The sequence below is a fragment of the Oryzias latipes genome, chromosome 22 (assembly GCF_053564925.1).
Source record: "Oryzias latipes strain Hd-rR chromosome 22, Olatipes_Hd-rR_3.1".
NCBI classification, from domain to species: domain Eukaryota; kingdom Metazoa; phylum Chordata; class Actinopteri; order Beloniformes; family Adrianichthyidae; genus Oryzias; species Oryzias latipes.
In genome coordinates this window covers 14,751,834-14,773,708 of record NC_136258.1, presented here as the reverse complement: position 1 = coordinate 14,773,708, position 21,875 = coordinate 14,751,834, and the positions used below count along the sequence as shown (strand labels likewise).

At 39.8% G+C, this 21,875-nt stretch overlaps 1 protein-coding gene across 5 annotated transcripts in view; it reads right to left on the bottom strand.

Annotated features, from left to right (window-relative positions):
• Positions 1 to 21,875, bottom strand: part of arhgef10 (Rho guanine nucleotide exchange factor (GEF) 10) — a 59,935-nt gene that overhangs the window by 11,234 nt on the left and 26,826 nt on the right. For all 5 annotated transcript variants that reach the window (XM_023951442.2, XM_023951443.2, XM_078940725.1 and 2 more), the window contains 9 exons: positions 18,554 to 18,669; positions 17,336 to 17,463; positions 16,226 to 16,326; positions 15,930 to 16,051; positions 13,585 to 13,671; positions 12,670 to 12,878; positions 12,427 to 12,584; positions 7,830 to 7,972; positions 2,939 to 3,113 (listed from right to left, as the gene is read on the bottom strand). In XM_023951442.2, coding sequence (XP_023807210.1) covers positions 2,939 to 3,113; positions 7,830 to 7,972; positions 12,427 to 12,584; positions 12,670 to 12,878; positions 13,585 to 13,671; positions 15,930 to 16,051; positions 16,226 to 16,326; positions 17,336 to 17,463; positions 18,554 to 18,669 — 1,239 coding nt within the window. The remainder of the gene's footprint in view (positions 1 to 2,938; positions 3,114 to 7,829; positions 7,973 to 12,426; positions 12,585 to 12,669; positions 12,879 to 13,584; positions 13,672 to 15,929; positions 16,052 to 16,225; positions 16,327 to 17,335; positions 17,464 to 18,553; positions 18,670 to 21,875) is intronic.

Here is a 21,875-nt window from a genome sequence, read left to right as displayed (position 1 = left end):
ACTTTAACAAGAGGGGTTATTAATCTTCAGACAAACCAAAGGTATGTCTGAATAAACCCCTTTTGTAATTGAGGCCAAACTTTATTAATTTCAATCATGTCTGAAAATCTTTGGTGTTGGACCAGACGGAAAAGGAAAGAGGGGAAGAAGAGAGAGGGACGTTAGAGAGAGGGGGGGTAGGGGGTGATAATAGGAGGGGAAGGGGGGTAAGACCATGAAGCAGCATAAAGCAACAAGTTTACTGGTTGTTAATCATTAAGGTAAGGTTCAAATGTAGTACAAAAAGGGTGGGGCCTATCCACACACACACTCAAATGTTATAAACACACCTGCTAGCTGCAAAAATGTCCACCTGTCGACATGTACACAAAACAGATAGTGTTCACACGCATACTTATGCCTTAAAACCAACTAGTGTGAAAAATTTCAGTCATTCAGTCATGCAAACTGTTAGTGCAAAGGTGAGCTAACACCTGTGCTCAGGTGAGTGTTTATGTTATTCTAAAATGGATGGTGGAACGTGACAAGAAGGAGGGAGAGTGCCCAGCCATCCCCACCCCAAGACCCCCACCGCAGCAGCAGCGGCAGCCGAAATCCCCCCAACGCCACACGGGAACCGGCAGGGAACAACCGCCGCCCGGGCGACCAAGCCCGCCACCCAGCCAGGGCCAGCAGGACCGCCGCAAGGCCCCCAGAGCCAGAGAGCAGGGAGGCACGGAGGGAAAGAGAGCGCCGCCCCAGCCCAACCAGGAGAGCAGCCCAGGAATTGAATATATTTTTTGACAAAATAACTATTTAGAATTGTGTTTGCACAGTTTGAATATTTGGTGAGCATAAATTAGGTATATATTTTGCACGTTTTATTATTTTTCCACAAATGCAGTATTTTGTTTGAAAGTTGGTAAATGGTAAATGGCGTATACTTATATAGCGCCTTTCTTCCTACAAGGACAAAGCGCTTTTACAGTCACAGACCAATTCACCCAGTTACACACACATTCACTCACACATTCAGACACTGGTGGCGGCTCCGCTGCCAAACACAGGCGCAAGGTGGGGTTCAGTGTCTTGCCCAAGGACACTTTGACTCATGGGCGTGCAAGGCGGGAATCGAACCTGCAATCTTATGATCATGGGTCGACCGCCCTACCGCTGCACCACGGCCGCCCACAAAGTTGGAACTATTTTGTGGCCATTTCATGACATTATTTTTTTTTTGGGGCAACGCATCATCAGACGGAGTAATCGTTTTACAAACCAAAAAGCAAAGAACGATCGTGAACCCGATTCACATAATGGGAAAAAGAGAAAGAGCGCAGCAAGTTAATGACACAAAACCTTTTTTTTTTCACTACAGAATCTGTTTTAATGCAAAAATAACTTCAAAGGATGTTTTTAGGCCACGTTTTTGGGTCAGGGTAATTTAAAGCAGCAGATTATAAGATCTAAAACAGCAGGTCACAGATGATTTCAGACTGGGACAGTGTTACAGCTTGATCTCATAATCCTGAACAGTTTAAAAAAAAACATGCAAGGAAGGAGGTTCCTGGTTTCACAACAAACAAATTCTCACTGAATACACTTATATTTATTCATTACTTACCATGACAACAAGCTTCATCACAGATTGTGTAAGACTATTAGTTCTTGTGATTGCTGCCTACAGAGTATGTTTGATTACCCCGTCCTTCTTCAAAGCCCCTAAAATAAACATTTGTTTCTCACAATAAAATCCATCAGGAACCAAACAGCTTCGGAGGCACGACTCATTCGTCTCACTTCTGGCGATGTGGCTCAGATATCGCAGTGTGTTAATCACAGGTTTCTGCAGCTGCAGAGCCTTTTACACAATCCCAGAACAAAGGTGAGCCATCATGATGGAATGCTTTATGTACATTTGGCTTCAAAGCAAACAGAAAGCAGTTTTAGAATGAGTGCACTCCATGGTCGCACAATAAGTCACACATTATTGCAGAGAGAGGGAGGAAACCTGGCACAGTCCCACATTGTGGTTTCCTTTTATGATTCTGTTGTAGGTTTGTATTTCTGATAACATTGGTTTTATCTGGTCTGATAAAACATTTAAAGCTAATCTGTCACTCAAACATGATTTTTTGTTAGGATTTTTCAGTCTACTTGGCTTGAATCAGTGTTATGGTGCCAGTTTATGTTAGATATTTGTGTATTTTATGGCAGTGATTGAATGGACCGTTTATTTTTGGTTTCCACCAGAGTTCAGGTTCAACCTGGGCTAACCTGTTGGACCACTTCATCCATGCAACACTAAAGGTGCATTTAGTTTACAACAGCAAGAGCTTTTCCCATATATCCCAACGAGGAGAGACAAAACGGTTGCTCTTGGTTGATTATTTTGATGAAATCTTTAGGGAAAAAAACAAACTAAAAACTAATCAACCAACTGTGAAATCCACATTATAAATGTAAAGCTGTTAAAAATTTGACAAGACTAGATATTAAAAGAGGCCAACAGCACTTTGTTTTCCTTTGAAATGCAGATCACACTGTGGTGAACTAGCATGGAAGCAGCCAGAGCGGTAACAAAACCAACTGGAAGGACAAATTAAGTCCTGCTTTTCCTGTTTTCAGACCTTGGAATTATAATGTTGAAACGGAGTGCAGACTAAAGTGTCTGATATCGTGTTCCAGAACTTTAGGTTTTAACCCTTAAAATCACAGTAGCAGGATGTGTTTTCTGGACAATATTTGATAAAAATGCAAAAATATAACGTTTAGGATAAAACACAAAAAACAGGAAAACTGGAGAAAACGCAGTTTAATAAAGTTTAATGAAGTAAAAAGGAAAAAAAACTAAAAAAAATTATTCTAAAGTCACTTTATTTCCAAAATAAACCACAAAATCATCTAAATTCACAGGCAAGTGTGAACACTTCACACCTGAACATGTTAGCAGTCTTACCAGGTAGGAGACTGTGAACAGGTGTGGCGATGTTTATGTCTTGCAGGTGCTCCAAGGTCTCCGTGTGGAAGAGACGGAGAGTGGAACCAGAGCTGAACGCGATCCAGATGCCCACCCCCGCTGCCACCATGTGGGACACCACCATGCCTTCTTCCTGGTGAGCCTCCAGGTGCCTCTATGAGATGGAAAAAAAAAAAAAAGGATTAAGACTGGATTCAAAGCTGCAGCTAAAGTACAATGTAGCTGCTGTGATAAACAACGATTCATTTTAATAAAATAAAGTTTTAAATCTCAACTTTTTGGTTGCGCATTACTAAAAACTAGTAAAGAACTTAAAGCGTTAGAGTCGGTCTGTTTCGGCGGCATCTACCCCAGAACTCTTAATGTTACGTCTGCGCACGCTATGTTTTACAAACAAAAAAAGTAACACAACTCATCAAACCATAAGTTAATTGTTATGAAAAAAAAAATTCCCTCACAATCAATAGAGCTATTTTCATAATCCTTCGAAAAAATGCCACATTCTGAATTTTTGATTGGAAGAGAACAAAATAAATGATTTTTAAATTTTTTTTTATTTTTAAGTGTAGAATAAAAAAGAGAATTCAAAGTAGAGCTAAATCTCGGGAAAAATTGTGAGATGACAAAAAGAAAGTAATGTGTGCATTCCAAAAATGATCGAATTGTATATTTCATGAATTCTATCTATTTAATTCAATAAGTATCATGTAGACATTTATGGAATGGAATTATTGATGATGCAAGAAAAAAAAGTTATCCTTCCTTCAGTGATGTCTTCATGTTTGAGTTCAGACGGCTGCAGGGGATGGAACGTTTCAACACCTTTCACAGGTAAAGAAAAGTAAGATTCTACTAAACTCTAGTTTACAGAGGATTTGTTTTTGACACCAACAGGACTCATGAGTCTTTTAACATTTTGGTTTATTCCAGTTTGCTTAAATCTACTTTTTTTAAATTCACACCTAAAAAAAAAAAGTTTTGAAAGTTGATCAAAAACATATCTTGCTTAGCTATAATAATACTAATACTAATAATAATAGACGCAGTTGACCTTTTGCGGTTCGTTGTTAAAAGTGCAAATTTTGTTATTTATTTTTGTGGTTTTCCAACAGCGCATTGTGTTCTGCGTCCTGATTGGCTGCAGAGCATTGTTAATCAATATCCTTTATTCACTGTATCTGACCTACAGTATAGAATGAGTCCAGTTTGCCAAATCGATATAAATCTTCGCTCGCTGGCAGATCTTTGAGTTTTAACATAAAGAGTGCCATAAGAGTGTGAAAATGTTTATGTTGTTGGAGATAAGTGCATAAAGTGTGTAGTGAGGGGTTTTACAGCCTCTAAAGCCTATTTAATGGAAAAAATAAAGATGACTACTTTGTAGATTTCACCTATTGCTGTTTTTTTTCTCCACGCAATTGCCGCAATAAACAAGGGCACACTCTTCTACATGTTTCTTTCCCCATATCCTGTCTATAAGTTTGTGTTTCCATTTTGCTTTGTAAAATATGTCGTATCTTTGTTTCCATCTCCCCAGTTCTTCTTCCCGCTCCCCTTTTTCCTGACCTTTAATCACCGTTCCAAACTAACTGTAACCACACAGAGGAGAAGAAATGAGGGAGCGGGCAGGTGGTCTGACATAATGAGCTTAATGAGGCTAAACTGATTATGAGTGAGCATATGTCACAGGAACGGTCCTATTCCTGCACTCAAGACAGGTGCTCCCATTTACTGAACCCCGTTTCACAGAATATCATATGTCCTACTGAGGGGAGGGAAATCGGAACTCCCCTTGGACTTTTTCTTTGTTTAATTTTAGAATGGAGGTTTTAACCAGACGGAATTTCTTCACTCTACACACCGTACACGTGACGCGGACAACCAGAGAACGGGTTCTTCTTCGGTTTTTGTTTTCTCCTGTTTATTAGTGAGTGTCTGCCACCTAAAGGTTGAAAGTCTAAATGAATATCTTGCAAATCTTGCTCCAGACTTTTTCTTTCACAGCTTTGTTCCGACATATGAAAGTCTTGGTGTCATGAAATTCTGGTTGGGCACAAACAGTATTTATTCATTTCTCCTTCATGATCAATTTTCTAAAGGTTGGCAACTTGAGCGAATTAAAAGGGACGTCATCCAAATGTAACTACCAAATCCGAGCCCCTGATTATTCAACCTGGTTTAACTTTCAATGCGCGTTCAGTGGATGTACGTTTTGTACACAGAGCCTAAAAGTGGTCTTAAAAATATGTGCAGCTACTTGGGAATGCCAGAATTTTGAATGCAGAAGCCCATTTACTTTAACTTTTCATTGGAAAGCGAGAGCGATGTGAACATTGCCGAACAATGAGAATACTTTGCAGCTTATTCCTCCTGTGGAAGATTGTTTTCTGTGTGTGAATGTAAAGACGGGACGATATATTCTGAGTGGGAGTGTTCCTGTAAAACGCACAGACGGGAGGATGAATCCAAAAACGCTACATGCAATATTCGTAAATTTCCCGATTCCGTAGTTAAACACAAAGATATGCGAGTGGACAGCCAAAAATGACAAGATCCAAGAAGTACCACGATGTGGGAAACTCTAGCATCGTTTTCATGTTTTACTGCAGCTTGTTTACTTTGATTTGTGAGCAGACTGTAAAGATAAAGAAACGAGGAAAAAGCATACAGAGAATTATTTATGCTGCAGTAATTCTGCCTCATCTATAATGTGAGGCCATGAGAAGCCTAAAGGCTAGCACGCACGCATTGGACGGGTCGTGGAATGTGGCATCGATAGACACACGTCATTAGACGACTGCAACAGACAGACATCAGCAAAAGCTCCAGAGCTTAGGAGATAAGTATTTCTACCTGATGACATTTTCAGTCAAATGCAGGGGAACTGCATTGGAATTCAACTCTAGACAAGAGAAGCCCAATCCCTGTCTGTAAGGGCTGCTGTCCTGCTTTGTTCTACATATCTTCGGCCTTGCTGGGACACACCTGATTCAGGTAATCAGGTTGAGCAGAGGTATTTAAAACCTTGGATTTAAGAAAAATAGTCAACTTCTCTGTCCTCAGATGGAATTTTGACAGCAGAAATCATTGTACCACTTTCTTTGAAAGACCCACTCCGATAAAAAATTGTGTTTTTTATACGTTCTTGTTATCTTTATATACAAGATTAAGTAAATCCTACACTATTTTCTTCTGCTCATAACAGTCATACGTTCTTGTGGCATTTTTCTGATGATGGAAGACATTATATTAATGAATATTAAGCTCAAAATGGCATTTCTAAATGTTGTTTTATTCAAGCTATTATGAATCGGGAGCAGATGAAAAAAACGTTATTTAACCATTTATAGGGCAAGTGACTGTTTTTGGTCATTTCCGCACCTGTTCACGCCCTTCCCCCGTCTCATTCAAATGAATGGGAAGGTGTGTCCAAACTTCTGGTCTGTACTGTACGTCTGGTTAGCTCTATTATTGCTCACCATATTTGTCGCACTGGTAATGTTATGTTGGGGGGTGTGAGGGGCTGTAAGCTACAGTAGTGGAAGAACGGGGAACTCTCTGCAATGGGGGGGGGGGTTGCTTCAGACCAACAGTCCCGTTCACAATGAACTACAGTGCCACTCTGTAGAAACTATGACCCAGAAAGCAACAAAGGTTTTTAGATTTTGTCTAAAAATGAAATCATCGTAATTAAAAGATCAGTGGGAATGATTTGACAATATACCAAAAGATGATCGGAGCGGCTCTTTAAAACTGCTTAAACTACTACTTTGGAAGTGGGTGGGGAGACTGCAACAACTGCTACTTCTTGCAAAGTGCAAAAAACAATATTCACCACGGAATCTACATAGTTGCCCAATAAAAAGCCTTTTTTAAGGTGTGAAGAAGAGTCAGAAGACTTATTAAGTAAAGATGAACCCCTTAACATGGCAGCTTTAGCTCCAGTGTTGACGTTCTTTGAATTACCGTAAGTCTTCAATCATTAAGGCCAGGGGTGTCAGACTCCAGGCTTCCTGTTGCCTTATCTGCTGCCGATTACCTGGATCAGGTGTGTTTAGCCAATAAGGAGCTTCAATGGCGTGTACTTACATTACTGCATTCTTAGAAAGCCTAAAGCACTTTACAGTTACTGTCTCCTTCACCTGCTCCTCTCTTTAAAGTTGCTTTAAAACAAAACTTTCTGAGTGTGTGACCAAAGAGTGTACATGTTATTCTTGACCTGATTTAAAGTAGTTTTATTTTCATGTTTATTTGTTTGTGTGTGTATATGGCATTTTAGGGACATCCTGGTAAAAAATAAAGGTTAAATAAACCCACACACACATTCACACACTGATGGCAGCTCTGCTGCCGAACATTGGCACCGTGGGGTTCAGTGTCTTGCCCACGGACACTTTGACATTTGGGCGCACATTTGGTCGACCGCTCTACCTCTGCATCACAGCCAACCCTCCAGTATATGTTAACCAAGCTGCTTTTCTCCACTTCAGAATCCGCTGGAATTACATTAACTGCACAAACAGCTGAAGAGTCACACTAGTTCTTCCTGTCGCCAGCAACAGTTCTGGCATTCAAGGGTTAAAGTGACCGAACGTGAAAAACTGCAACAGCCATAAATAAATATTGGAATATCCTGATATTCTTGATTCATTTTTGAAAACAACAAAGCTAAACTGCAATAAGGTTCGACACATCAAGAGCAGAATTTTGAACTCTCACAAACAGGGGAGTCATTTAGAAAGTTGATACGATCAATGTTATTTCTGCAGATTCTGAAGCGGAGAAAAAGCAGGGCTCGCGTTCCCTTTAGGTGTTGCCGGTGACATTTCTGGTCTGAAAGGGTTAGCTGTATCAGTCCGGGTATCTGTACCTGGATACAGTGTGTGTGGGTGCAGATGATAAAGACTTGTCCGCCTGATGACGCCCAAAGGTGCTCCTCCACAGCCAGCATGGCCTTGACTGGAAGGACTCCCAGCTTTAGGAGCTTTGGTTTTTCGTAGTCCCACAAGCTATCTGAGAGAAGAAACACAACATAATGCAAAAGTACTGTACACACAACAGAAGATGAACGATACTGATAAATCTGATGAAAGCAGAACACAAATGAATTTAATAGTAGTTGAACAACTCTTGTTAAAACTACATCCAGCCTTTGTGGGCATTCTGCTATGCACTGCTACTTACTTGTTCATGTTTTTATGGTGTCGCCACAATGGTTTTAAGAGTGCCTAAACGATGCATTCGTCTTCATAAATGTCATCTGTAAAAGGTCATCTGCGCTTAGAACTCTCCTAAAGCTCAATGAGTGGCCATTGATGGTTTTAACAGGCTTCACTCTGAATCTAGATAGGCTGTGAAGCATTAGTCAGAGCTGAGCTGCACCTCCCACACATTCTGCTCTACATGGGCCTCAGCACGGCGCCCACTTCCCTGCAACCAAACACCCCCTGCAGTATCTTTAGAAATATCAACACTTGCACAGACACAGTGATATTTACTCAAAAACGGAATAGTTGTGGCGTCGAAACGCCAAAATGACTTCATGTCTTTGGCCCACAAGGGTAAGTGCTGGTTAAAAAATAAATAAATCCATAAAAAAGGGGAGGGGGGGTCATTTTCTTAGCAGCAATCAACCCTAAAATGTTCAATTCCAGAATGCCCTAATATTCAGGCTGAATACCGCTCATCTAGTTACCACATACCCAAAGCTAATCCAAGCCAGGAAGTGAATGAGGCCTCACTGATAATGTTTGTTTAATCAAAGGCACAAAGAGGGCCATTGAGAGGAGAGGTGCCACGCAGTGAAAGATGTTTTTAAGAGGTTCTCTGTCAAGGGAGGTAATCTTCCACTAAAGGATCCAAGCATGAGGTCCAAGCTCAGCTCTGCAGAGATGACCCGTGTGTGTTATTTCAGAAATGACCTTATGGAGGTGAATGAAAAAGGAAAAGGAAAGGAAGTGGGAGTGAAAATGTGTGTTAAGTTTTAGGCTTATGTAACTTTGCTCAAGTGTGCCCACATTTTTATGCCACCATCAGTTATGATGAAGTCTGCATGTGTGTGTGTGTGTGGGGGGGGATAAATGGAGTTTAAAGTCTACGACCTAAATTTGAAAAATGGTTCAGAGGAAAAAGGGAAGCCGATGATTGAAAAGAGAGCCGTATATCTGTGACGGGCAGCGTTTGCTGACTGGCGACTCCCTTCTCTCTCATTTCTCAGGCAGTAATTCACTGAAAGAAATTCACTTTTAGAGAAGGGCAATAAATAAAAAAATGTCTGCCACTCATTAAAGGGAATGACTTCTTCCACTCACCGCTTTTGAAATCAAACCTGGGAACATTGCAAGTCAGCTGTCTGAGCTGCAATTCAATATGTTTGTATCTGTTCTTGTCCTAAAGCTTTAGTCATGGGGATTGACCCATACGGGTGCTGCAGGTTTTTGGGTTGTCAGGTACGACGCCTGTGACCTCACATGGGTAAAACAACACAAAACAAAAAAAAAAAGCTAATTCGTTCCAACGACATAACTGTGACCTTTGACACCCCCCCTATTTTCAACCAGAAATAAACGTAATTGCTTCCAGTTACATCTTCATTGTAAATACAATAACTGGTTTAAAGCAATAATAAAATACATTTTGCCATTCTGTCATTGATGTTTCTGTTGACTATAGCAAGTTGATCGCGATGCCTGGCGGCTGGCTGGACAGCAGACAGAGGGCCGCTATCTGCCGCCAGAGCCGGGCAGATATATTAAAAAAAAAAAAAAAATCTTATATTTTTCTTATTTTTATCAAGACAATAATAAATAAATCCTCTAGTTTGATTGGTATTTTCCCCTCTCGAACTAATGTGGGTCACAGAGACATGGAAGTAACGACGGAAAGCGGCTTTGGCGGCAGGACAGAGTGAAGCTCTCCGTAGCGGGAGAGACCCTGACTGATCTCATGTCCCCAGACATGGAGACGGGATTACCGATGCTTCTGTGGAGCTTTTTAAAATACATAAATGGGATCTCTAAAACATCCTCCATGTCTTCCATGCGTTGTAATGAGATATCCAGACAGAAATGTGAAGGTATCTGCTGTAAATCCAAGTATTGCTCACATCTGTGTTTATAAAGGATTTATCGGCTGGGTTTATTTGCATTAAATGGAATTACACATCTTGTAAAGTTAAACTTGGCAAATCAAACAAAATAGGCGAGAAGGTGTGTTTCATTTTCCACAAAATCGGGGCTAGCCAGAAAAGAGAGACTGCCAAACAAGAAACAACTTCCAGTTTATGTGGTGGAAAAAAGTCAGCTTTTGGGATTTGAGAAGGTTGCGTCAGGAAGGGCATCCGGCGTAAAACATTGCCAAATTTACCATGCGACTCGTTCGCTGTGGCAACCCCTGATGGGAGAAGCCGAAAGTGGAAGAAGAAGTGGGGACTAAGTACTATATTGTGGGATAGAATTATTACTTTGTGGGAACAAAATACTTTTCTGCGGTAACGGAATCCTAATTTGTGGGAAGGATTTAATATTTTTTTTTACCCATATAAGGTCACGTAGGCCAGCCCCATGGAGAGTTGTAGAGCAGAGCAAGACCCACTCTGATGAAGTGCTGTTTTTGGTGTTTTTAACATGTTCTCCTGGCATTTTTCTGATAATGGAGGACATATATCAAGCTAAATTGTACATTTCTGAATATTTATTTATTCAATTTGCTGTGACTCAGGAGCAGAGGGAAAAAATGCCGTTTGAAAAATCTCGTAGTATTGACGCAGCTGCTACAATCGAGTGAAATCGCTCCGTTCTTATGCAGAAAAATAGCTCCGTTAGCGTTTTCGTTTTTCCTCATCTGACCTGGAATCTGGATCAGAACTGGATGCCTCCAATATTGTTCGCCATTTTTGTTGCACCACTAATGTTAGCTTGGGGGTGTGAGGGGCTGTAAGCTAGCAGGAGAGCATGTAAAATGGATGGAGGATGGGAAATGGGGGCGGGCTTACTCCGTACCAATGGTAGATTTCTAATGATCTCCTGCTGCTCTACAGAAACTATGTTCTAGAAAACGACACAGATTTGGATTTTGACTAAAAACGACAATCATAATAAAAGGACCCGCTGGGAACTTTTACAACAGATCAAAAGACAAGAGTAGTGGATTCAGGAAACTTGCAGTGACATCCACCCATATAAGGGATGCAAAACAAACTGTATTGTTTTTTGGAGCAGCCGACATTTTAATCTGTGTCAGCCGATTCTGCTTTGTTTTTGAAAAAAGGTAAACTGAGGGTCTGTCTGAAATGCAAATCAAATGCAGGCAGTCTGTCCAAGAAGTGTTTTCTTCGTGGTTAAAGAGGACAGCTTCCTAGCAGCGAATGCGGAGTGAATCATTCCAGCATCAAACACAATGTTCCAGAGATCACAGAGTTCCTGAAGACTGGATAATTAAACAACACATCGCAGTCTAATGATGTGGGGACAGTGAAGAGGGGTTGATGATGTTATGGGGGGGGGGGAAACCGAGGTGGAATGAAAATGTCCAAAGACATTCCAGAAGAAATGAGTAAACATGGTTTTTATCGAAACGATCTGCAGCGTCTATCCTCAGGCCATCATCCATATTCTGTCTTCCTGCTTCCTCTTAGTGCACGCTAACAGAACACTGTAGCTGAGGCACGCGCTGAAATCTAATTTTGAAGGCCAGTGAAAAGATCCAAATAACCTTAAACTAGTAACAGACAACAGATAGTACAGGATACAGATAAAAAAGAAGAAAAAAAACATGGCTTGGTGTTCCTCGGGTTTCAAAAATGCACTCATTTCGACTCGGATGACAATAGAAACGCAGAGATGAAGAAAAACGAGCTTCCTCTGACTGCCCCAGAACAAAAGCTCACGAGAGGAAACTAAAGTGAGGCTGTGGAAAGAATACAGCAGAGCGGGAGCACAGAAGGAATGACATTATATAGGTCACAGCTCAAAGACGGGCTTCTCCGAGACAACAGAGCAAGCAGAAGGAAAGCCGAGACACACTGCAGACAAAATACTTTCCTGATGCCCAGACTTTCACAATAATGGACGATTTCACCTGAAGTCGGCAGCTTCCAGGCCTGTTTCAGAGTTTGTAAATTTGCCTTTCTGCCTTGTTGATTTCTTTTACTTCTGTCTTGGAGTCAAATATCTTTCAATGCAAGTAAATTCTTCTCACTTCCTGCCAGATCCTTTGTTTTGAACTAAAGTATTGTAGAAAAAGTTCCATCAGCAATAATGTTCTTGGATGTACAAAATAAATGTTCCTGGGAGCAGTTTTTAGGCAAATGCTTTCAGACTAAACAGCCTTAAAATGACATACAATTACTTCATTTTTTTTCAGCTCATATTTACTGGAATGACAGCTATTTCGAGCAAGAACTGAAGGAGCGCATCAGGCGATTTCCACAAATGACAGGATTCATTCCTGTCCCCTGGAGCACACACCTGGTGATCTGGAGTAAACGGCCACAGAGCCGCTGACCAGGCCGACAAACAGACTCTGCTTCCTGTAAACCAGGCTGGTGACTGTGGACTTCTCTGGGGTGAAGAAATGCTGCAGTCGAACCTTCTTGGATCTTTGGCTGCTCCTATATACAATTATGCTAAACAAAAACAAACAAAAAAAGAAAGGGTGAAAAGCTCATTTCTTTATGTGAAAAAGAAAAAAAAAGCGCCATGTTCTGGTACCTGCCCTCCTCCATGCCCAAGCAGACACTGGGGGCATCCCTGGCGGTGGCTCGGTTGTCGTCGCCGTCGTTCTCCTGGATTTGCTCGGCCGGAACGTAAGCCATGCAGAGGATCCGGGACTCCACGTTAAAGCATTCTGTCACTTTGGGGCTGGAGTTCTGCATGGCCACTATGGCTATCTGACCCATCTGGTTGGTGCAACTTGCAACCTGAACAAAAGCAAAACAAATGCATCAATTTAATAGTGATGAATCCCTGGTAAGGATATTACTTTTTATTACTAAAATGAGTCATTAGTAAACGTCTTATGTAGCTAAAGAAACAGGAAAGGAGGAAACAAAAAAGGATTTTGTTGGCCTTAAATAAAAACTTGATTTATTTAATTATTTAGGCAAAAAATAAAAGAACATTCTATCTATCTATTTTTCTAAATGTAATTTCACCTTTGACTTTAGTAAACATTCTGAGGCATCGTGCTCCCTTTTCAAATTAAACATAAACTTGACCACAAATCTAAATGCACAATATTTCGGAAGCACATGACATGACAAAAAAAAAACGTTTTGTCTAACTACTAAAAAAAAATTGCCATTAAGTTTCATGTGTTCTTGTTGAAAAAAGTAAGAATAACCAGAAAAATCTATATGTGGAGGTACAATTTAACCTTTTCTTGGCATTAATTTCTGCAGCAGCCTTAAGTTTAAAATTGGTAAATATGCTCATCATGTTTAGACATAATGTATTGTTTTGTAATTGGACCACAGATGGAAATGAGCTTTTAAGCAACAATCTGGTGCAAGCATCTTTGCTTTTTAAGCTTTATGTATTTGTAGGCTGTCCCGATAAATGAATAAACTGAACAAAAACGACTAATTTGTAACATGTTTTGAATAAAAATGTGTGCAAATGTCTCACCCAGACGCATCCGTGGCCCATAGCCGGCCTGTCAGCCGTGCTCTCTGTGTTGATGAAGGGCTCTGGGTTGTGAACCGCACATTCAATCTGCCACACAACAGGAAAAAAAGTGACGTAAATCCCTTAGAAACAAGAGTTGTTAATTTTTTCCACAAATCCCCAAACAAACCCAGCGAAATGGGCTTTAGCTGCTTTTAAAAGATTGTCGTTTGTGTTGCTGATCAGTTTGATGGGACCAAAAATTATTCCTGGAACAGGAAAGGGTTAGCTGTAACAGGAACTATTTTAACTCAGACCGACTCGCCACCGCCCTACACATATTGATCAATCATCTCAAATGAGATTAAATACCTTGAGTGCTAGCAAAGTTAGCCAAGTTAGCAAAGTTTCACGGCTTTATTTTCCCCCAGAAATGCCCTGTTCAGTTCATCACAAACACAGTTATCTGACTGCATTCCAGTCATCTGAAGAGGTTAGTCACGCCATTTAGTAGAAGGCTGAATGCTGGTGAAATCCCACTACTCTACACAATAAGGTAACATTTTCCAAAAAGACTTTAAAAAAAAAAAGATAAGAAAAGAAAAAGTCTTTACATTCTCTATTCAAACATCACATTGTACCAAAAAATGAAAGCACCCCTGAGCTTCTGGATACAATGTTACAAATGGTTTTATACGTTAACACTAACCTCAAAACGGTTCTAAAAGGGATTAAAAAAACAAATTTCACAACAGAAGAAAGAGGGTTTTGTGACTCTCACAGAGAAAACTTCTAACAGTTGTTCAAAAATACACAGTTAATCCATCCTAGAGCTAGTTTTCATGCTTTTCATTGTCAACTTAAAGATCCCGTATATCGGAGTCTAAACTGTAACCTACATCGTGAAGAAGTGCTTTACAGTCCCACTCCCATCATATTTTGTTCTATTTTAAAAGTTCTCCTTATGGCCTTTTAATGATGTTATATTTTTAGCCAAAACCAAAAAACCCTGTCATTTTCTAGGACATCCTTTCTGCAGGGCAGCAGGAGTTCATTAGAAAAGCCTCTGAGTTGTGCAGAGCAACCCCCCGTCCCCTTCCCATCTCTGTTGCTGAGAGCTCTCTGTTTACACTCCTGCTAGCTCACAGCTCTTCAAACGCCTAAGCTAACACTGCTGGTGCAAAAAAGCCGATCAGCTTGGAGCCAGATGCCAGCTCGGACGAGGAAAACCAAGACTTAAACGGATCTAGAGAGGATGCATCAGAATGGAGCGGAGCAGGGAGACTCTGGTCAGCCTTGTGTCTTTATTAAACAGCATTTTCTTTCACCTGCTCCCGATTCACAACAATTAGAATAAAGAAATATTTAGAAATGCAAATTTGCGCTTAATGCTGTTCATGTCCTCTATCATGAGAAAAATGCCACAAGAACATGGTAAAAACACCAAAAACACATTTCTATCAGAGTGAGTCTTTAAACCAGATTGTCAGTTCAGTTTTTTGTCTTAAAGTTAAACAGGAAACTGCCTCGGTTGGTTAAATTGACCTAGCTCCAATTATCTTTTTAAAAACGCGCTCAATTCCGTAACTTGTATTAAGGCACACCATAAAGGTGTTGTCTTCTAACAACAAGGGCAAACACACAAAACAAAGAACTTCCCTTTTCCGAATAAAGTATGCATCTTTTCTCTCTCCATAAAATAAATAAACCTTCAGTGTTTGCATTATTTTAATCTTTTCCAGGAAGTTATTCTGTACATCCAAATGTATCTTACCGACCTCCTTCCATTCCCAAAGCTGAGCAAAAAATGTAAAATAAACATGCATACACAAACACACTAAAAAAAAAACAAATTCAAAACCTTACTGACAACTTTTTCCTTTCCCCTATCTTGTTTGTGTTTTGATGAGTACAAAATAAATTAGCAAGTGGTGCTGCATGGTGGATCAACTTTGAAGTGGTGTGTCCTCTTTGTACGCATGTTTCTGCATGTGTGTCCATGATGCCGAGTCAATGATGGACGGACTCCAAGCTACGTGTCTTTTTACAGTTCCTCTGGAGAATCAATGCCGACATGAGTTAACCCCTATGAACCCATGGTGACATCAGCGCTACAGAAAATGATCAGAAATGTGTTTTGTGGTCCACTTGGTTTCTACATTATTTCGTTTTTCAGGAAAAATGGGTACTTACGGGTTAGACCAGACCTACGTTTATTTCTTCATCTGGTAAAATTGTTAAGAAATCAAGAGACTCACTTAGTCCATATAACATTTTAAGAGATGCGTCAAATGTTCCAATACTGACTGGCATCTAAACAAGCCACCCAAACATGCTTGAAGTGACTATTGCAAAGGCAAATGTACCTTGAATTCCTGCAGTTTTGACATGATCACAGGGATTTGGCGAAGTAGAAGAGGATGCTTCTGCTTTTTTATCTGATTTCCATCATCTTCAGCAAAAAACCAGCCCTGTACGTTGTCCTCCTCTGATAGAAAAACACAAAATAGCAGAAATTATTTACATATTTTAAAACAAACTACTCCTGAGTTTTCTTTAAAAATCACTTTTAGTAACTAAACCCAATAAGGGAAACACAATCCCACTGAGATGATGACATGTAAATGTCTACAATAATGCACTTCCTGACTATGTACCGTACCTAAAGCCAGCTTAGCCATCTGCAAGTTACTGATCCACGACTGTTTGATAGCAGGACTGTGTGTGTTGAACACTGCACTGAAGTATGTCGGCCTCCCGGTCCTACCGAGGAAGAGGGAAACGCACATGTGGGATGAGAAAACGGACAGCTCCTCAGCAATTCTGCCAGCAAAACACTTCCAAGAAAAAAACGTGTCAATGAATTTTTGGCAAAAACACACTTTAAATTAATTTGAACGTCTCACATTCACACTGCTGGAATCTTGGCAATGACAGATTATCAGAGGAAGGACAAAAGATTAAAAAATAATATTAATTATGACAGGATTTTTTTCTTTCATCAAAAATAACCACATTTGTGGTTATAATTGTAATCTTTGTTAAGAACCACTGTTTGACCTGCATGCCAGTTTGTGATTAGTGGGACTAAATACATCCATCACAGCCAAACTGTTTTTACTCAGAAAAATGACTGTTCTATTGTTGAAAACAAAACAAAAAGTTAAGAATGACATAAAAAAGACTGATACACAGTCATTGATTGTCTTTTGAGATTCTTTTCATAACTTTGTCCAAACTGTTTGTATGCATGTCCATTGTTTTCATGTCTGAAACGCATCCTTCCTGTAACTGTCGGGTGGAGGTAATAGCTGGAAGGATGAGAGCAGGAATAACGCGGTTGCAGCTGTGTTACCAAACATACCCTTGGCCGATCGTGGTATTTAAATCCGGCAGGGATAAGTGATGGTGGGAGAAAGAAACAACAAACAGGAAAGCAAAAAAAAAAAAAAACAGCTGTGGCCTCGGAAAAAAAGCAAAAGAAGATGCCCCCCTGAGGGATGACATAGAGACCACAAAGATGTGTTAATGTGTCACACAGATCCTGATAAGAGTTTTCACTCCTGTTCAAAAAAACAAAACCACAATTATTCTAATATTGAGCTGTGCTTTACTATGCCATCAGAAGGGCAAATGCCTAAAGAAAGCAGGGTAAAAGGGGATAAAGACTACCCCAGGATTAACAGAACACTTTGGGGGGGGTAAAGCTTGAGGCAGTAAAATGCCATCATGTGCAGACAGTGAGAGTCCAATACAATGTAAAGAAACAGACTTGTCTTGTTTGCCGGGCAGCTGCAGTTGGATCCGGCACCGGTCAGCTGCCCTGATCTCCTCTTCCTTCTTCAGTATGAGCCTCTGGAGGCCGGACACCCAGTCCTGCGCCACGGTGGAATTCACATTCTGCACAGTATTTATGGAGAAAGATGTGTGGAAAAATTAAAATAAATAAATAAAGGAAAACGGGGATGGGATTACTTTAAATACTTGTTTTTATTTGGAAAATATCACACTTTGTTAGCCAAAAGTTTTTTTCTATTGTTTTTTTTTTAAATCCCTATCCTAATATGCTATTAAGTTCAGTATTTGTTTTGTTTTCTGTCATTCAGTTATTTTCGTATAAGAAAAACTCCAATTTTTAACAGTTTAATCAACAAAACCACAACCTAAAGGTTTGATTACATTGATGAAAGACTTTGAAATGTCCAAACTTAAAATTAATACAAAACCTCAATGCATAAAGAAGTATCCAGAAATTTGCCCTGAAAATGTCTTTTGACAGTTTAGCTTCGTCCCAAATCTGCACAGATTGCCTCTAAGTCCACATTTAATAATAAAATGTATTGGATCTCATTAAAGCTGTGAGATGTAGAGTTGAAAGCACTCCGCCTCTTCCCTTCCATCTCTGTCACGTCTTCAATCTACTCGGACACATGTCTATCATGCTGCCTCCCACTCAGCTTCTGACAGGGTAACCAGCACAGCACCAACGTGGCCTCCAATACTCGAGCTGAGATCTGCAACCCTGTCTTTGAGGCTGGGAGGGCAGACATTACAGGCTGGGACAGAGTTAATTCACAGCTGAAGAGATTCCTGGTCTAAAACTGCCCACGCTCGGCTCCAGTTTTGCACACCTCCACAACAGTCGAGTGGCACAATAGATGGGATTTTTAAGTCTTTAGTAACACTGAGGAACTATTCCGTCTGCTTTTGCCAAAATAAACAGTAATTAGTTTTACTATTAAAATTTTCAGGTCAGGAATTTCTTTCTAAACTTACAGTTTTAGAGCATTTCAACAAAATAGATGCAAATCCTACCATTTAAAATGAACAGTTTAGTATTTTAGTGTTAGCAGCAACATTACGCAACCAAACAGATTTCCCCACAAAATGTAATTGATCAATCAAGTGGTCTATTTTGTTCACTCATTAGATTTTAATATTTTAGAGTGAACTCCATTTAATGTGAGTTATTAGTCAATAAATAAAATACCTGATAGTTTCCTTTCAGGCTGCTGATCATGCTGGAAATCTGATGAACCAGACTGAGATCATGGATCAGGTTCTGCAGATCTTGGTACAGTTGTCCAGGGCCCATATACAGTTTGTCTGTACAGATACACATATTGGGGAAAATTATTCATTTCACACACATAATAAACAGAGTTAATAAGTTTGACGCTTAAGGTAAAAAGAAGCCAAAAAGGAGTTGAATCAAAGATTCCAAAAAGATTATCAAAGTGTAGCTGTGCTGGCTGTACTGAGCAGTCAGCAGTAAAGGTGAAGGCAAAGATCCATGAAAGTTCTTTTTTTCCACACATCTGCAAAGTTGCCAGTGATTGGTCAGCTAAAATCCTTTTTTAAAAAGCATTCACATTTGTTTTGTAATGTCAGCTTGTCTTTTGGCCTCAATGCAACAGAACATGGTAAATAGAGAGAACATAAGACCTAATGGCTCCATGATAATAGTTGATGTGTTTTTCTTAGTTTTAGTATTACACAAATCACCAGTGAACACATACAACACATACCACTGACTCTTTGCGCTGTCCCACAAAGTCATAAAACATTGTGTATTCTTTGTAAAACCATCATTCTGAAAGTTATGACAAACATTGTTTATATTATATTAGCATATTCGTTGATATAACTCTGGCCATTTTCAATTCCTCTCTCTATGGGAAAAATGTGAAGAAAGTCATAAATAATTTCAGAATTCAGCGCTCGCTGTGGTTATTTCCCAAAACAAAAGAGGATTTAGGAAAAGAAATGATGAGGAATTAGTCAAATTTATATGCAACAGCTTTTTTTTTAACCAAGAGTTTCTGAGAAACAAAGACGACACAAAAATGTTTGTCGGTTAGAAAACGTTGCCAAACCAACAACCGATTTTGTGGTCACGGGTCCACATGGCTCGTTAAACAAGAACACTAAACAAATTGAACTCCAGCTCCAAAGATTATACTGCATGAATCTGTTTCATGATCACAGACAGCTGATGAGTCCACATTAGTGAAGAAGGAGTTAAACCCCACAGGACAGGAGGCACTAAAAAGCCCCTGCTCTGTGTTGTTCCTCCCCCCATTATCACCGTCATTCACAACTGTCACACAGTCTGGCTTGTGCTTCCGACTCCATGGCAACCCATCCACTCCTGAAGGTCCCGGTCCAAACTTTGAATTTCTAAGTGGTTCCTTGGAGACTTTTATCTTTTATCAGCCCGGTTTGAGTTTGTCTACAACAGACTTTTGGAAAGATCTTGAACAGAAAAAGGTTTTCCAATGGTAAATAATTGTAGTTTTATAGTATTTCATTCACAGTGAAGGAATTTCCTTCTAAAGAAAAAGAAAAAAAATCGATCATAGGAATTGGAAGTTGTAAATGTCCGTTTCCATCAAAGTGGGCTCTGTTACTCATTTTAAATAGGTTTCTAGCTAAACATAGTCATCAGACACAGGTCCAGTCATCCCTTCAATCACACAGTATACCTACAAATGACATACTCTGTCAAATCAGCAGGAGAATGCTGCCTAATGACCAGTGTGCACGGTGGTCTAAACGCTACACTGCACTGGGATGAACTAAACCAAGAGGCATCCAAATGCATGACATCAGAAGCTTGGAGACTCTTTTCAGAGACTTGTAGTTGGCGGATCACTGAGCTGCTTTTGGCTGCGACAACTGACAGAGAAACTGTTGTTTCCCCTTGTTAAACCTTCCTGGACAAATGTGTAGCGTATGTTACTCTTCCCAAAGACACACAACAACAGGATGATAATTTAGAATTCAGGACTGCCAAGACGTTAAAGCACAACTCTTGCATCATCTCCAAGCCAGTTTTCAAAAATACCAGATACAACTAAACATCCACTCTAATGAAAATGGTGGTTCTGGTGGTTTTAAAACGTTCTTGTGGTATTTGTCTGATGACGGGGGACATACATACATTTCTGAGTATTTCTTTATTCAAATCGTTGGGAATCAGGAGTAGAAAATTTGCTGTGCGGGCCACAAGCTCCCCTTCTTCAAGTTCTCAGCTGTGGGGGAAGGGAAGGGGGGCCGGAATTGCTCTGCGCCAACACAACAATTTTTCAGAAACTATGTCCTAGAAAACAACATTTTTAGGCTAAAATTGGAACGCTTTTAAAATAGTGCAATTGGAATGGGTCTTTATTATGAAAATAAAACCAAGAAACTGAGTGAACACAGAGTTCCATGAGAGCTGCAGACACACAGCCCACTGGCCTCGTGACAGTGGGTTAAGAGGAGTCTATGAACCTGTCAGCGGTGGCCTTAGGAAAAGCCACAGAAGAGCAGATGTTCCTCAGGTCTGTTTTGCCATCTGTTATCCTACTTGTCTGTAATGGCTGAGCTGTTTATGTGGTTTAGTGAAGTAGATCCAGGCATGAAGTGGTGCAGAGAGAGCCCATCAAATGATGCTAGAATGAGGAGGTATAATGAAAAGGAAACAAGGAAATGCACTGTAGTGGAAGAAAGGAGTGGGACCTTTGTTGACTGCATTCCTACTAAACCTTTTAGATGCTAAACATAGATGGCAGAACGGATTAGAGATCTACGAACACAACAACATTCAATGAAAATGAAACATTTTGGAATTCAAGGCATCTTAACCTTGTAAAGCCCACTACAACAAAGAACTAAGAGAAAATTCAAATGTTCTGGAATTAAAATTAAAAGATTTTCAACACTTTGAAATCCACCAAAAAGTTACAATCTAATTTTTTGTGAGATATAGAAAGTATAAATTATGATGCGTTGGGTGATTTGCTACGGTTTTGTTAGTTTCAGATGTAAAAATATTGACATGCGTGTTTAGGGGGGAGAGAGCACCACCGTCTCAAATTTGATTGAATTATTTTAACCATGGTGTTTATAAAGAATTAGTTGAACATTTGTTTTTGTTTTTTTAATTGGTTGAGATTGAAAAAAATCCCTGTTTTTGGTGTAAAGGTTGTAAGTCTGTTATATTAAGAAAACTTCATAAAGCCTCTTTTTTAGTTGTAATTGAATCATTAACTGTGCAACAATGACACGAAAATATGAAAATATCTCAAAATGAGGCTATTTACAGCAATAAATAGGTAAAAAACAGATTAATTAAGTTATTTGATAACAGGTCATGATTAATTTATCGTACACAAAAATGAATGGCATGACAGCAGTAGTTCTAGGTATTGTGAACACGCTAACACTTTTACTGCTTCTAAAGTTCTAGAGTTAGTGTGAGGTAATAAAGTCTGACTGACAGATTTCTCTCCAACTCTTTGTCTCTCTTAATGCGTCTTATATGTGAC